This window comes from Barbus barbus, assembly GCF_936440315.1.
Source record: "Barbus barbus genome assembly, chromosome: 10".
Lineage (NCBI taxonomy): Eukaryota > Metazoa > Chordata > Actinopteri > Cypriniformes > Cyprinidae > Barbus > Barbus barbus.
Genome location: NC_136738.1, coordinates 18,530,825 through 18,548,128, shown reverse-complemented (window position 1 = coordinate 18,548,128; position 17,304 = coordinate 18,530,825). Strand labels below are relative to the sequence as shown.

Sequence of the window (17,304 nt, the reverse complement as noted above, 5' to 3'; positions counted from 1 at the left end):
AATTGTTGAATGTTGCCATTTATTTATTTGAGTCAAAGCATTCAGTGTAATTCGGTTTTACAAAATCACATCACATGAATAGGAAGGCCTCAATTACTGATAAAGAGTTCATTTGTATTGCATTAATTAATGGATTTAAACATATATTATGAAATCATAAACTTACCAGAAAACCTATTTACCCTCATTTGCATTCTATTCTGAGTAACTGATAAACATGTTAACATACACAACTTAAAAAGTTACTATTTTCATCTAACAGCAATGTTTATAAATGTCTTTATATTAAAAGCAAAATAATTTCATGTAACCATTTTAAGAGAACCAACATTACAGTAATCAACACCTGTGGGGAACAATCTAGAAGGAAAGAGCAGTCCTAGTCAAAGCAGGTTACATTAAAGTTTGGTACAATACACACAAAAAAAAGTGATTTAGGCTAATTATTACATTTTTATTTTTGCACAGTATTTACTGTCTGATATGTTTTTTAGAAGTTCAGTAAAAATTAGTGTTTTGAAATCTACATATTAATCCACTAATTTGCCCTAATTATTTTTTATGTGCTTTGTTTTTGCATATTGCTCGGAGCAGCTACTTATGGGTTGATTTGCCATATATGATCAGGTATTCAGGAAGAGCTTGCTGTCCGTTGAAGATGACATGCTTCTGCCCCATGTCAGACAAGCTATCATAACGATCCAAAGGGTCTCCGTTTAAGGAAGGGGGCAAAATCAATTGTGGAGAACCAATTGTGGATTTCCCAGTGAGGACCTGGGCTTGAATGATGTAGATGTACCGCTCATGTTCCTGCTCCTTCCACAGCTTCAGGGCTCCGTCTACAGTACTGCTGAAGTATATTCCACTGCCATAATTTTGCTCTAGAAATGAAGAAAATCATCTTTAATGAAGACTGTATTCCTGATGCCAAACATAGTAAGCTCACCTTTACAAGAAATGCCTTCAGGAAAGATTTATTATTATCCTGAATGTCTTCACATTTGTTACCTGCAGGAGGTGCAAACTCTTTCTGAAAGCCTACTCTGCAGATGAGATTACAATACTGTGCAGACACACGCTGGTAGAGGCACTTCGGTTTGTCTTTCAGTCTCTGCATATTCACTTCAAACAGCTGCTTCAGCACGATGTTCTCTAGCTTCTCCATCTGTAACAACCAGTGCAACCACATGCCATTACATTCTTTGTTTCACAGCATCTTGCTAATCTACCTCAGCTTTCTCATTGCTGCCTTTGTATTTATAGTTGAACAGAGAGGAAGAAAAAAGCAAATAAAAATTACTACAATGGACTACATTAAGCGAGACATTATTTGTCAGTCACAAATCTATTGCTTACAATATGTTTACATACAATATCTGCTCTATAGAAACATAAGGAAAGCCGACAGTGATGTTCTCTCAGAAAAAAAAAAAAAATGTAGCATTGTGACTGGGATATTAGCTTACTCACCCTTACAACGTGAAGCCTACAAGAAATGACTGGTTTGCTTGTTTCTTTTCCGGCATAATCATTCCTGGTCACGTGTACTCTTCTATAAAATGAATTGTCAAGAGATTCGAAAGGAGCAATCAGACCTGTGTTGTAAAGGTGGAAAGATTGGATCAGGTCGTCCAGATGTTATGAGACATGAACTTCAGCAGTATACTGAGAAGACTATTAAACTTTTATTAAATTACAATTTATTTACAGTTTAAATATTTGAACATACATGTCCTTTCCACATTACTTCTCTTCCCATAGTCGTCAACCAAAGTCCTCGACATCAAATTGACTTCGAGGTTATTGAACACATGGTTCTCCTTCCCTTCCAAAAAAGCTTTCTCCAAATCTGCACTGATTTCAGGTGTTTGTATCCAAGGAACATCTTTACACCTCCAGCGAACCACAGAATACAGCATGTCACGTTCTTCAGCTCGGGTGAAGTCCTCCTGGGCCTTACAAAGCATGGACTCCACCTCAAATGCCACACAACTGACAGCTGGAGGGTTTCCGGTGATGGTTATTCCACCATTACCATTCCTGAAGAACTCCTTGATATGAACATGAAACTTTGCTTGGAGAGAGAGGAGGTTACCGTGGTCTCTTTGGTCAAGATATATGACATGATTATTCTTTATTGTCATGTTATCTGATGGGTTTAGCATATTAAGCATCCATGATTTTGCCTCTCCCAGAGCTTCTCTGGAGTCACCGGAGAAGAACTCAACAGTAGGTGTTTCATTCTCTGTGGTTTCTTTGGCTGCAGAACCAAAGCCTGAAAACATTTGAAAGTGAGGTAACAACATTTATCTATATATTTATTTATATATATTTTATTATATATTTTGCTCACTTGTCAAGTCATTGTATACTTCTGGGGTCTTTGCCTCTCCTTTCGTGCTTTTCATCTCTTTTTCGAAAGCCTAAACATTACAGTGAAATCAATTATATGAAAATAAATTGCTTTTGTGCGTGATTAATTTGAATAACTGTGCTGCATATAATATTTATGCATTTACTTTTTCCATATACACAAATGCTGATTGAATAATTATAATGCAGTAGATGAAAATGAGTATAAAAATACTGAACACTGAAAAGTAGAGTATAGATAATTAACATATCACCTCCATCATTTCATTGTCCTTTGGATACACAACAAAATATACATCCAGTTTCTTCTTTGTGTTTTGTTTGGCAAATTCTGCCACAACATTTGTCATGATTCTGGCAACCTCCCTTTTGTCAAAGCCCAGATTACCAGTACCAATAGCTGGGAAAGAGATGGATTTGTAATCTGTAGCAGCTTTCTTCAGACAATCCCAGACCACACTGTAAAGAATCTACAGACATCAACAAAAAGACATACTGTGTGTATTAAGGAAGTGGGACAGTACAGATAGTGTTCTAAATTACTGATAAAAAATAAAATCTACCTGTGTGGCCTTATGTGTGGACCTATGTGTGCATACAGTATGCAAAACCACTGCACAATTCAGATTATATCCTTTTGTCACATAGAGATGAACTCTTGTTTCAGGTTTCAACCTGGGTTTTTTTCTGATCTCATCTTGAATCTTGCTGCCAGCTTTCATCAAAATTGCTTTTGAAATCAGCCCCTGGGACAAGTCACAGTCTGGTGAAATGGTATTTACAATTACATCAACCTGATGATTGAAGCAAAGTGAAAAGAAAAAGATGAATTATCAATATAAAAATGTCTTATTTCCCACCATTTTGTTTTAAATTTTCATTTGTTCTTACAATTCCATGTTCTTATGTCAAACAAACTTAAAAAAAAAAATCTGATTGAACTTCAGAGCTTTGTAACGGACCACTCATCTTACCTTTTCTTCTTCAATAGACCCTTTTTTAAGGCACAGTGTTATGTTCCCAAACTGCAAACTTTTGCTTGAAGTAGAAGTCATAGTCTGGTTTTGGCCTTTCACTGCACCACTGTAGGAGGCAGAGGTGCTGGTCGGATCTAAAATCGCCCTAGTGGCTCTCTCCATCTCTCGGACTGTGGGTTCATCATTATTGACCAGATGGATTTCTAGGTTCTTGTCTTGAAACCCTCCAAATTCCTGGAAATGCTTTATAGCCTTTACAATAATGTCTGCACAGCGATCTCTTGGAAAATTGAAAAGGCCAGAACTTATAGCAGGAATTGCAACAGAGGAAATGTTTTGACTTACAACTATTTGTAGGATCCCATTGACAGTATCACTTAACAAGGGTGCAGCTCGATCAATATCCTTCTGGGATGGATTTTGAGACACTTTGGGACCCACAGCATGTATAATACATTCACATGGTAGCTTTCCAGCAGGAGTGAGTACAGCTTTGCCTGTTTTCACTCTTCCACATTGTTGTATAATATCATCACTCCACTTCTGTATCATTGGTCCCCCAGCATTACTCAGTGCTTGTGCAAGACCTCCTCCATGATTTAGCTTCTCATTGGCTGCATTGACCACAGCAACCACTTTATGACTTGTAAGATCATCTTTCCAGACTGATACTTCAACTCTGCTGGACAGCTTTGTGGAGTATATCTTCTCAGCACGCCTGACACCACTTGTGTTGCTACCAAAGGAGCCAGCCTCTTCCACATTGTGGAGAACAGCTGTGCAATTAAATTTTTCTTTAACAGCATGACAAAAGGCACGTTTACACTTCCCTAGAATGGCAGCCTGTTCTGTAACCAGTGGCATGAAATCCTGTTCTTTATCACTCATGGCTCGTAGCTTCCTCAGGGCACAGACCTCTGTGGAAATAAAGTATTTATCACTATATAATACAATTTGACCACAGATTCATAAGTCAAAATATCCTATTGTAATGTGTACAGGTTTTCTATTGGGGTTTCTTACTTATTTTAAAAACATACTAAAAAATAAAATAAGATGCTAATAGATAAAGTGATACATTTGTATTTACTTTTTATAGTCCTATACTGAATATTGTGTAATGATTATCATATCTCTAATAGTTGTTTTGGAATAATATCTTGCTGCTGGAGAAATCGGGGACCTCACAACCACATGTTTTTAAATCCTTAAAAATCCTTTTAATGCCCTAGCGGCGTTTATTCCATTTGGTAATCTTAATAGTCCCACTGAGAACTAAATTTTTTTTTTTACAAATTTTATTTATTAATTTACAATAACAAAACAGTGGTGGAGGTGTCTTATGGCAGTGTATACAATCACCCATCAGCTTGTAATTCAAGAAATCAGTGAAGGGCAGGATATATATATATCTTCTGTCAGCTCGCTTTCTGATTGGATATCGTTTCGTTTCACGTGATCGAACACGCGTTCGTCCTCGGGGTTCAATGGGAAACAATGTGAGGAAGATCAGACTCTATCAATAGCCGTCATAAACTCATCCAATTTAAATTGTGATACATGGAGTTTATTATACCCCAGTTCCTTTAAAAGGTCCTACACAGAGCTCTGTCCTAGATGTAAAGTGGATAGAGGGACTCTCCAATTCTATGGTCTTGCCTGACTTGGAAGTATATTGGAAAGAGGTTTTAGGGACCATTGCCATAGTTGCTGGTACTAATGTGCCTAGAGAGCCTAGGCTTGCCCTTTTAGGGGACACCACACTAGGGACCATTGCCATAGTTGCTGGTACTAATGTGCCTAGAGAGCCTAGGCTTGCCCTTTTAGGGGACACCACACTAGGCCTACTTGAGCAACAAAGGGTTAATTTGAGATTTGTTAGGCTAGCCCTACTAGCAGCCATAAAATGTATAACTCTGAGATGGAAGGATTCTAAACCACCTTCTTCTATGTGGATTAAAGGGGTCCTATTATGCTTTTATTTGGGCATAAAAAGATTTTCCCTTTTCAAGAACTACAACGAACGGCTTGTTTGGACTAGAAAGTTGTTTTCCTGTATTTGTGATATCACACAAATAAATCCTGCCTACGGAAATTGGAATGGTTGGGGGGGTGGGGATAACACTTGGTTGAGCACTGCACGTTTCAAAATCGAAACCCATTGCGGGTGTTTTTATATCACTGTATTTCTGATGGAAACCAACTGTTTTCAGAACATTTTGGTTGTCATTTTCATTTCATCTTGCATGTAGCCGTTTTGTGTACAGCGTTACCGGGGAAATCTTGCTCTCTCCCGCTTCAACAGCGCCTTCTGCTGGCAGAGAATTAATTTGCATATATATGCGGCCACAAATAGTGTAAATCTGTGGGACTATGGTATAAATAAATTCAACTGTATAAAGTTTCACTGCAATTCATGTAATAATGTTAGAATTAAAGAACAATAAACATAATACATATTACCATTGCACTTATCTGTACATAGTAAATGCAGTTAAGCTGTTGTTGACATCCTATCTAAAACGCGATTTAGCCACAAAAAAACCCCCAACAACAATAATGTTACCACTGTAATAAGTCTTGCAATATCCGTGGACGCAAAGGTTCTGCGTGATCCTCTTGTTCAATATTCTCAAGGTCTGAATTGATATAGCAATATTGATGAATTTGCTGTTTTGGCAAGGGGCGGGGCAGTAGGCTACTGAAAAGCCGTTTAAGCTGTTTGCCAATCACAACACACTGGGACAGCTATTCGTTTTTCAGAAGGTAGGCTTTCATCAAACCCGGAACTAATCGAGCCGTTTGTGCCAGGCCGGGGAAAAAGCTATTGTAATAATGTAAATTATCTGAAAAATAATACAATTTTACTGTGTAAAAGAGCATAATAAGACCCCTTTAAAGAAGTGGCATCTTATATAGGCTACCTTTGGAAAAAATTGCATTTTGTTTGAAAAAACGTCAAGATCGGTTTGTCAAATATTGGGGCAGCTTCCTTTCTTATTTGGGCATAACAGGGCAGAAAGCGTAGATTTACATTTAGTCATTTGGCAGACGCTTTTATCCAAAGCGACTTACAATTGGGGAATACAAAAAGCGATTCATCTTGAAGAGGCAATCAGACAGAGGAAGTGCTCATAACACCAAGTCTCAGTCATTGTTCAAATAAGTACAAGCTAGTAAGCGGAGAGAAAGATAGAGGGAAAGAGTTTTTTTTTTTTTTGAGTTTAGGATGAAGTCAAGTACTGCCGAAAGAGATGAGTTTTCAGTTGTTGCTTGAAGAATGCCAGGGATCCGGCGTTCCGGATAGGGGTGGGAAGATTATTCCACCAGCCAGGAATGGTGAACGAGAATGTTCTGGAGAGTGATTTTGAGCCTCTCTGTGATGGTACCACAAGGCGTCGCTCACTAGCAGATCTCAGACTTCTGGAGGGGATGTAGGTTCGTAATAGTGAGTGGAAGTAGGAGGGTGCTGAGCCTGTGGTAGTTCTGTACGAAGTATCAGTGTCTTGAACTTGATGCGAGCTGCCACTGGTAGCCAGTGCAAGGAGATGAAGAGAGGTGTAACATGCACTCTTTTGGGCTCGTTGAAGATCAGTCGTGCCGCTGCATTCTGAATCATTTGTAGAGGTTTGATCGTGTTTGATGGCAGACCAGCCAGAAGAGCATTGCAGTAGTCCAGTCTAGAAACGACAAGGGCCTGGACAAGAAGTTGTGCAGCATGCTCTGTCAGAAAGGGCCTGATCTTTCTGATGTTGTGTAGTGCAAACCTGCAGGATCGAGCAGTCTTTGCAATGTGCTCTTTGAAGGTCAGCTGGTCATCAAAGATTACACCAAGATTTCTGACTGAAGTTCATGGGGTAATCATTGATGAGCCTAACTGAATCGTGAAGTCATGCTGTAGAGTCGGAGTGGCAGGGAAGACAAGAAGTTCCGTCTTTGCCAGGTTGAGCTGTAGGTGATGTTCTTTCATCCATGCCGAGATGTCCGCCAGGCAGCCTGAGATCCGTGCAGCTACCGTTGGGTCATCTGGTTGAAAAGAGAGATAGAGCTGTGTGTCATCGGCGTAGCAGTGATAGGAGAAGCCATGTGCATGTATGATGGGACCCAGCGATGTAGTGTATGTGGAGAAGAGGAGGGGTCCAAGAACTGATCCCTGAGGAACTCCAGTGATATCCTCTAACTTTCTATGATTTCTTAATTTTATTTACAGCTTATTTGTGGCACTATGGGTTGGAGGTCTGGAGTATGTTATAGGGCAGTGAATACAGGAATGATCTTTTTAGATTATATTCAAAGTTATGCAAAAAAAGTGCTGCTGAGGTGTAAAAAGTCCATTAATCGGTGCTCTTTGGATGCGGGATTCTTTCGTATCATCAAAAGACTCATAAATCCGAGGCACTCGAGTAGTGTAAAAAAATTAAAAAGCCTTTATTCAAATGGCTTTAAAATTTAAAAACAACACATTTGTGCACATTCATTCTCTACCAGTAGGTGCTTTGGGAACTTCAGAAATATAGTGGTTTCCCCGGGAACAGCTGTAAACAAAGTGCTCAGCTCAAATTATATTTTATCAGGTAAAATGAAAATGCCATCGAAACTTTTTTGGAAGCAATAGCTTCCCTTTAGAGGTCAATTTATGTAAAAACTTGAAATAGCGAGAATGAGAAAAGTGTGAAAAAATATATCCTATATTGTTGAGGAAAGTCCACTGATGAGTTACCAGCATAAAGGCCAAACTATACTTCACTTTTTACGTTTAGGCGAGGGACAGCGTACAGTGCGCGTGACGCGAATTGTGTCATCAGAAGAGTACGCGCATACTGTAGGCGCACCACACGATTTTTGTAACCGCGCGTACTTACGCTCAGGTCGCACATGCGCACTGAAGTTATTTTGCAGTAGTCAGGTTTTCCCACATGGTGTCAGTATACAGTGGGTACGGAAAGTATTCAGACCCCCTTAAATTTTTCACTCTTTTGTTATATTGCAGCCATTTGCTAAAATAATTTAAGTTCATTTTTTTTCCTCAATGTACACACAGCACCCCATATTGACAGAAAAACACAGAATTGTTGACATTTTTGCAGATTTATTAAAAAAGAAAAACTGAAATATCACATGGTCCCAAGTATTCAGATCCTTTGCTGTGACACTCATATATTTAACTCAGGTGCTGTCCATTTCTTCGGATCATCCTTGAGATGGTTCTAGTCTACACCTTCATTTGAGTCCAGTTGTGTTTGATTATACTGACTGGACTTGATTAGGAAAGCCACACACCTGTCTATATAAGACCTTACAGCTCACAGTGCATGTCAGAGCAAATGAGAATCATGAGGTCAAAGGAACTGCCTGAAGAGCTCAGAGACAGAATTGTGGCAAGGCACAGATCTGGCCAAGGTTACAAAAAAAATTCTGCTGTACTTAAGGTTCCTAAGAGCATAGTGGCATCCATAATCCTTAAATGGATGACGTTTGGGACGACCAAAACCCTTCTTAGAGCTGGCCGTCTGGCCAAACTGAGCTATCGGGGGAGAAGAGCCTTGGTGAGAGAGGTAAAGAAGAACCCAAATATCACTGTGGCTGAGCTCCAGAGATGCAGTCGGGAGATGGGAGAAAGTTGTAGAAAGTCAACCATCACTGCAGCCCTCCACCAGTCAGGGCTTTATGGCAGAGTGGCCCGACGGAAGCCTCTCCTCAGTGCAAGACAAAAAAAACACCTGAAGGACCACAAGATGGTGAGAAAAGATTCTCTGGTCTGATGAGACCAAGATAGAACTTTTTGGCCTTAATTCTAAGCGGTATGTGTGGAGAAAACCAGGCACTGCTCATCACCTGTCCAATACAGTCCCAACAGTGAAGCATGGTGGTGGCAGCATCATGCTGTGGGGGTGTTTTTCAGCTGCAGGGACAGGACGACTGGTTGCAATCGAAGGAAAGATGAATGCGGCCAAGTACAGGGATATCCTGGACGAAAACCTTCTCCAGAGTGCTCAGACTGGGCCGAAGGTTTACCTTCCAACAAGACAATGACCCTAAGCACACAGCTAAAATAGCGAAGGAGTGGCTTCACAACAACTCTGTGACTGTTCTTGAATGGCCCAGCCAGAGCCCTGACTTAAACCCAATCGAGCATCTCTGGAGAGACCTAAAAATGGCTTTCCACCAACGTTTACCATCCAACCTGACAGAACTGGAGAGGGTCTGCAAGGAGGAATGGCAGAGGATCCCCAAATCCAGGTGTGAAAAACTTGTTGCATCTTTCCCAAAAAGACTCATGGCTGTATTACATCAAAAGGGTGCTTCTACTAAATACTGAGCAAAGGGTCTGAATACTTAGGACCATGTGATATTTCAGTTTTTCTTTTTTAATAAATCTCCAAAAATGTCAACAATTCTGTGTTTTTCTGTCAATATGGGGTGCTGTGTGTACATTAATGAGTAAAAAAAATGAACTTAAATGATTTTAGCAAATGGTTGCAATATAACAAAGAGTGAAAAATTTAAGGGGGTCTGAATACTTTCCGTACCCACTGTATACTGATATAGGCTAACTGTTAAAACACTTTGGTTAGTGTAGCAAAACCATGTCTATTTTTTAAAGGGGAGAATACATAGCTAGATCTTAAACAGTGGACCGTTTAGCATTGTTATACATCACGATATTGCCCAGTAAATCTGCTCAGTGTAAAGAATGAAGCCATATAGGAGGTAACAGAACTTACTGTAAGCTGCTTTGAAACGATGTATTGTGGATGCTATGCAAATAAATAATGAACCAAGTTGAAGATTCCTTACTATTAGAGATGCCGAACAATGATAAGCGATCAAATAAATGAATGAATGAAACTTAATCCTAACAAACAAGTGGCCGGAGCTTGTCAAAGAGCTGCCACAGATAATATGTCCATATATGATTTTCCTTTTATTTGTAGTGTGAGGGCTTACAGTTTAATGTAAATCACTGTATATTAAATCTACAGAGATCAATTATTAAGCCATATCTTATTTGAGTTGTTACCAAGTTTCAGTTTAACTTTCATCAGAGTTCTGTAGTGAATGTAGACATTTTATAGGCTATTATTTTATGTTTATATGATTCAACTTAAGATCGCGTTGAATGATTAACGCTTACTGTATCAACATAGCGTTAATCAAAAGCAGAGGTATTTCATGCAGACATTGATAAGGGCTATGGCATCTATTAATGTCTGCACAGCAGCAGTTTTACCTCTGCTTTTTCAGTTTTCACACCTGCTGTGCAAAGGGCTATGGCAAATGATGTAAAGTGAGCCTTAACCACTCCAACGCGATCTTAAGTAGAATAATAGAAACATTAAATAATATCAACATCTAATCACTATATTATCCAGTCTCCTCTGTAGCTCCCGTGACCTAAATTCCCAGAATACATTGCCGCTGTGACGACACATTCCCAGACTCTATACTTTGAAAGGCTACGCGTTCGACTGCACGCATACTGTAGCGTACGCGTACAAAAACGAAGTATACTTAGGCCTTTAGCCTATTTTTTATTTTAGTCATTTTAATTTAGGGCTGTCAATTGATTCAAATATTTAATCGTGTTTAATCGCATTATTGTCATGAGTTAACTTGCAAATAATCGCAACTTAATCGCACGTTTATCTGTTCCAAGTGTACCTTAAATTAATACTTTTTAATACTTGGTTTATGCAATATTTGTTTATTATTAGTGAAACCATAGTTAACAGAGCATGAAGAGTAAACATGTTTCATAGGTCATAGATGTTTTTCAAAAAACTTGTTCATGTCTGTTAGACACGTGAAAAAAAGAACATAGAAATATGAGGCGCCAGTAGGATTTAAATCAAACTTCGCTTATCAATACATACATAAAACATATACACCTATAAATTACTCACATATACATGTATACTATTGGATGTTCTATATATATATATATATATATATATATATATATATGGGTGCATTGCCCTAATGTGGGACACCTAAGGTCTAGTGTTTGTAGGTCCCCCATAAATACATGAATGGCAGTGAAACTATGGGTTAGACAAAGCTGTGGTGTCCCACAAATGTCCAATCATATTTGAGGGTGGAGCAATCATCAAACAGAAGGCACCTTGTGTGAAGACCATCCGAAGGTTAGTGACAGAGTTTTAACAAATTTGATATTAAGGATTTAAATACATTTTAAACAAAGCAATCCTGCTACTTTTTAGCCTAATGTGCTTATGAAATGTTTGTCCATCAAAAAATAGTGTAACTTTGTGTGTATAAACTATATATTTTTATCAAATTTTTTAGTGTCCCACATTAGGAAATGTGGTTTCCAAATCCGGGACAGCATGATCAGCTTAATGTGGGACAGTACTTCAAGGGACAAACATGGTTATTTACATGGTTTTAGTCTTGTAATGCAATATTAGAATACTGTTAATGCAGATTTTTACAGTCATGTGAATTTTTTTATTCTTGGAGGGCGATTTGAAGGCTCTTTTTTTGTGTGTATATGTGGGGAAAAAGCAAAAAACTACAAACACCAGACAGGTGAACCAGGATGCTTGTGCTATCTGCCAGCATTCGTACGGTAACATAAAGGACCCCAAGGTCACAGAGGACTGGCTTTCTTGTCCAGTCTGTTCGAAATGGTTCCACGAAAGCTGTGCAGAGAACAATGGGGTTATAGAAGATGAAGGTGTCTTGACATGCAAGGACTGCTTGTTTCCAGAATTGTAGGAGTCCAAAGTTAACCTCTGCAGTTTGTTTTTATTTAGCCAGTTCAGGTTACGATTAAACGTTTTCAACTGGAGTTAACAGCAAGTTTATGAATTAAAGTTTGTTGAAGCTGTGTTTGTTGTTAAGTAAACTGAACTAGATAATATTGTATTATCGGTCTGATGATGTTCAGTTATCCATGTTTCATCCATCCATAACCAAGAGAATTATTAACTAAGATTTAAGAGAGAATCTAAAATAAAATAAGATTTTACTATTCTACATGTATCAATGTGATTTTTGGTCTTTTATCATAGATTTTTCAGTGTCCCACATTGGGAACACAACTGTCCCACATTAGGAAGCTGCAGATTTTCTCAGACGATTTGCAATAAGAGCACTAATATGTCAATAATTTCTCTTATGAATGGGTTATCTGAATTTTATCTTTTGATTGGATTAGGACACATCCTGGGTTTTTTAAAATGGTATTGGGTGTGGATTTAATGTTTTGGTTACACATCGCAATATGTCACAGAAGTCTGAAGTGCAAAAAATGTCCCACATTAGGGCAATTCACCATATATATATATATATATATATATATATATATATATATATATATATATATATATATATATATATATATATATATATATATATGAAATACACGTGCACACTAATATGAAATACATACCAATACATATTATGCAGGACATTTTTGCAGGACAGGGAAGCTCACTTCTGAACATAAAATGTACACTTATTATTTATCATATTTGACTCTCTGTGCCACATACTGTGTTTTGATGCAGCTAAATTCTCAATAAAATTGTTTTCCTTGGTATATTTTTCTGTTTCTGTTGTTAGACAACGGGATGAATATGAAATACGACCCATTAAAACTACATAACCAGCTCTCCCTTCTAAGATGTTAATCTGCACAAAAATCCTGATTTATTTATAAATTTATAATCGAGCCGTCATCTGATAAAAACAAATAAGATAAAGACAGTAGCTGTGCTGTGATATCGGTTATAATTGCATGTAAATTTAGAGAAGCTACATATCTGTGTTTTAACTGAAAGCGCAGCTCCTTGCAGTCGCGTGCTGAACAGAGCAGAGAGAGAGAGAGAGGGAGGTGTGTGCGCGCTGGGAAAGAGAAACCTCGCTCGCGCTCGTGCGGCAGTCAGCTTCAGATGCATTATATTTATATTTGCTACAAGTAGCATACACAAGAAGCGCATTCAACTCGACACGCAGACGGTTGTTGTGGTAATAAACACCGTAAACTGCAACCGTTCGGGTGTCTGCGCATCTCGTATATGAAAAGCATTTTAGGGGGCCCTTGGCTTTTGGGGGCCCAAGGCAGTCGCCTACCTTTGCCTAATGGGTAAATCCGCCCCTGCTGGTAGTCTGAGTAAAACCGAAGCTCCGCGCCCTCGTGGGTAATCGTTTTCTTCAACGCTGCCCTCAAAACAGATTAATGTTCGGTAAACCACAAGTAACGACACGAGAACACTCCTCGGGGTGATTTCGGATTAGAACTACATTTTCTAAAGGTTCTCGACTTGGTTTTGTTCTAATCCTAAAAACATTTTTACAATATGGTTTCATTAGCTAACTACCTTCGTTAAAATGAACTAAGAATAAACATTACTTCAATTTTTTTTTTTTTGGTATCTTAATGTTAATTTCTACATTAACCAATACACTTTATAAACTCAAAGGTTGTATCTGTTAACATTAGTTAATGCACTGTGAAATAAAGTTATATGTTACCTGACTGGTCTATAGAGTTTTTTGTAGTCTGTTTGAATTTTTATTTTTATTTTTTGGCCTTTGGCTGTTTGCAGATGTTCTTTGTTTGCTAATTACCCCTTGTATTGTGTGTACAATGCCCAGTTTTTCCCTATAGTTCACTATCTGGGGCCTATACTATGAAGCTGTTTAGCTAGCCAGGTAAGTTTCAGTTTATGCCAAACCTGGATTATATACCTTTACCAAAAAGTAGTATACTTCACGTTTATTTTTTTAAGTATACTTAAGTAAGGTTCAAGTATATTTTTAAGTACTTTAACTGAAAAATTCATCTGGATTGGCTCCAAATTCTGAAAATCAAAAAGGATTGGGCCTTTTTAGGTAGCCAAGTTAATTCAGGAAAAAAAAAACTCAGAATATAGCCCATGAAAGCTAAAAAAAAAAAAAAAAAAAACTGATGCAAATTGAAAAAGGAGATTTTAAAAGCCAGTCACCATTAATTTTCATTGTGGAGGGCAAGATTCAATGAAAGTGGTGACTGAGGCTTCACAGAAGAATTAAAGATGACAAACAGGTTTATCTCCTTTTACCATTGCAAATCCCTATCACAAGAACCGAAAAATACTGAAAATCGACTAAAACTAATCGACTAAAAACTAGAGGCCTACTAGTTTAAGTTATTGGTTTTGCAAGCACTGATGTAAGGATTTTATACAGCGATCCGTGTTTGTGTAATGTTGAAACATGTCATTTAGATAGCCTACAACACATCCTGATCTCTAGATCAGGGATCAAAGTTACCCGGTAGCCTAACATGTAGCCTAACTGAAGTAGCCTTGTCTTGGAAATTAGAAACAAATCTTACCTTGATTTTGATAAACTTCTGTAAAGACAGGCACATCAATAAAGACTGACAAAAAAACACATACAAATTCGTTTAGAAAGCGAAACCGTTGTGAGACTTTAATGCATTAAATGCGCACAGAGGCCGAAATAGCCTACCTAATAATAACTTATTACGAGAATCTGTTCACTCACCTTTTTGTTAGGCTATTTCCAATACTGCAGTAGGCTACGTTCTTAGTTTTCCAAAACGGATATAGTTTCAACGTTTCGCAAAGAAGTGACGTAAAGGTTCCTGCTTGAAGCTGAAGCGTTTTTTTATTTCGTGGAGAACCCCGCCTTATCCATGACCACTTGCGATCAAAAGTGAAAGTTTAAGTCTTTTCAACAAACATTTCAGTCAGAGGATAGGCGGACATGGCTGAGTTCCCATTCGCTCTCTGTGTGGAGGGCCAGTGGGACCCCCACCATCCTAAACTAAAAAACAAACTTATCATCTATTTCCAGAGTAAAAAATCGGACGGAGGCGACTGTGAGGTGGAACACTGTGTTTCTGACGGGCAGACAGCAACTGTTCGATTCAAATCTAAGGAAGGTAAAGTTGACTAAACTTCTTTAACCTAACTGTTACATATAAGGTAGGTCTATATCATGTACAAAGCGTTAAATGAAGCCTAATAGCCACTTAAGTCTCATATTTTTAGCTTATCTCGAAACATGCATGGACGGTGGGAGGAGTCCAAAAACGAAACTGATCAAATTTGTTTGCTTAAAGATACAAATGAAATTAATGTTTGATATTAATGTAATGATACAAATGTTAATGTTTGTTTACTCATATATATTTTATATTTGTCTTAGTGAGACAGCGGGTTCTGAACAAACAAACGCATGATCTCAAGCTTGATCAAACAACAGTGAAAATCACTGTGAGCCTTCCGCCATCAGAGGCCTCAGTTCTGGTCAGTCTTCAATATAACAACCGAATAACGTGAACGACTAATACTTAAAATTAGAGTAAAAATTAAACATTGTTTTTAGGAATCAGCCTCTTCGTTCAACGCATTCACAGCGGGTAAGTCAACCGGCTTTATAATAAACCCCTTTCTTGCCTGACACTGATGTTGTATTTGATAGTGCCTGCCAGGCCAGCTGCATTTGTGTGAAACTCACACGGTGTGATATGAGAGACATGAAGCACTGGAGTCAGAAACAAAAGGTTTCTCCTAGGATAGCTTTGCAAATTGTAGAAACACTTCAGGGCTATAGGCTAGGTCACATTTTTCACTTTCAAAATTACATAATTCATCATGTTCTCCAGATATTTCATAATTTTTACATTTTGCAAGCACAAACAAAAACACAGCAATAACAATAGATTGAAACAACAAAGGAGGAAATTAAAGGACATCACAAAGAGCCTAAATATGAATCCAGATAAATTAATTTAGCAGAGATGCATATTCTTAGGGCTTTCATTTTATTTATATATATATATATATTTTTTTTTTTTTACAGTTTTTAAATCAACTTTAAAGGCCGTTTGAAAATGAGAACTAGATTTTGAGTTACTTCATTTGGTCTGATGAATATAAAATGTTGCTTAAATTTTGCTTTGCTTTACTTATGATTATTAAACGGCAAAATAAATTGATATGTATTCAAATATGCTTTGGAAAAATCATATTAATTTGAATGAAGTAAAACTGATGACATATTTAGGACTAGGTTGCAATTCAGTTTAACACAGAAATTGTGACATCCTATACCAAAATAAAGATGAAGAGGGTTATTCAAAAGATAAATGCACAATAGACTCTCTTTCACTCTGCAAGTGCTGCACACATCCTGAAAAGTAAATCCAAAATGTTTTGATTACCCCAAGTTTGCTGGCTGCAGTAAAGGTCATAAACCCATTAAAAAAAAAGAATTACACTTAAAATAAGCAGTGGCCATTTTGGGGACTTTTTAGGTGCTTCTCAAATGGAAGGATCCTAATGAGGATGCATCCTTTCTAGACCAGTCCTTCCGAGGCCTGCTCAGCATTAAACATTAGAATGAGATGGTCTACGAGACCATGATGCCTTACCAGTGAAAGGGGGTGGAGATGATTCATCTGTCTTTTTTATTTATTTATTTATTTTATTTGTTAACGTTGCATGCTGTATCGTATTAACCAATTATATTTTTCACGGTAAATATTAAAAATCAGATTTTTTACTATTTGCATGTTCTTATCTTTTGATCAAAAGATCAAAGACAATATTAGTTTTTATAAACTAATAGGCTATACCACAATGCTGAGTAGTTAAAGAACACAGAATATTTATTTTTACAATGTATAGCTTAGAATATTTGACATTATTAGTAATATATAATTTATAATTTACATTCATTTACATAAATTTAAGACTATATATCATAAATACATAAGCCAGTGGGATTTCTCGGTAAACTCATTTGTTCATGACAGTGTTAGTGAGTTACCCAGAAGATATACAAAATTCAAGAAACTTAAACAAATTTTAAAAAACACTTTATAGCCTACATTTCAGTGTATGAATTATATATGAATTCTTATTAAAGCAACCACTAAAGTTCTTCAGTCAAGAGCAGTGAGTGATCTTTCTCT

General features: G+C 37.5%; 2 protein-coding genes across 2 annotated transcripts in view; one reads left to right on the top strand and one right to left on the bottom strand.

Annotated features, from left to right (window-relative positions):
- Window positions 1-3: 3 nt before the first annotated feature.
- On the bottom strand, window positions 4-15,252 carry parp9 (poly(ADP-ribose) polymerase family member 9). Its single transcript, XM_079427027.1, has 10 exons — window positions 14,868-15,252; window positions 14,695-14,739; window positions 3,348-4,267; window positions 2,937-3,167; window positions 2,628-2,843; window positions 2,354-2,423; window positions 1,730-2,275; window positions 1,471-1,595; window positions 1,009-1,165; window positions 4-881 (listed from the first exon to the last, which is right to left on the bottom strand). Exons 3-10 carry the CDS (start codon window positions 4,236-4,238, stop codon window positions 595-597), a joined length of 2,523 nt encoding a protein of 840 aa, XP_079283153.1. The 5' UTR covers window positions 4,239-4,267; window positions 14,695-14,739; window positions 14,868-15,252; the 3' UTR covers window positions 4-594.
- Window positions 15,010-17,304, top strand: part of parp14rs1 (poly(ADP-ribose) polymerase family member 14-related sequence 1) — an 11,197-nt gene continuing 8,902 nt past the window's right edge. Inside the window, exons 1-3 of the mRNA XM_079427025.1 lie at window positions 15,010-15,267; window positions 15,534-15,634; window positions 15,714-15,747. Of these exons, the coding sequence (XP_079283151.1) occupies window positions 15,090-15,267; window positions 15,534-15,634; window positions 15,714-15,747 (313 nt within the window). The 5' untranslated portion in view covers window positions 15,010-15,089. The remainder of the gene's footprint in view (window positions 15,268-15,533; window positions 15,635-15,713; window positions 15,748-17,304) is intronic.

Excerpts from the sequence above, each read along its gene's own strand:
- parp9 (XM_079427027.1), bottom strand. The coding sequence starts at position 4,238 with ATGAGTGATAAAGAACAGGATTTCATGCCACTGGTTACAGAACAGGCT. Across the intron at positions 2,276-2,353 it reads AGTATACAATGACTTGACAA|GCTTTGGTTCTGCAGCCAAA; the intron begins GTGAGCAAAATA and ends AAATGTTTTCAG. Across the intron at positions 1,596-1,729 it reads AAGTAATGTGGAAAGGACAT|GTCTGATTGCTCCTTTCGAA; the intron begins GTATGTTCAAAT and ends TTTACAACACAG.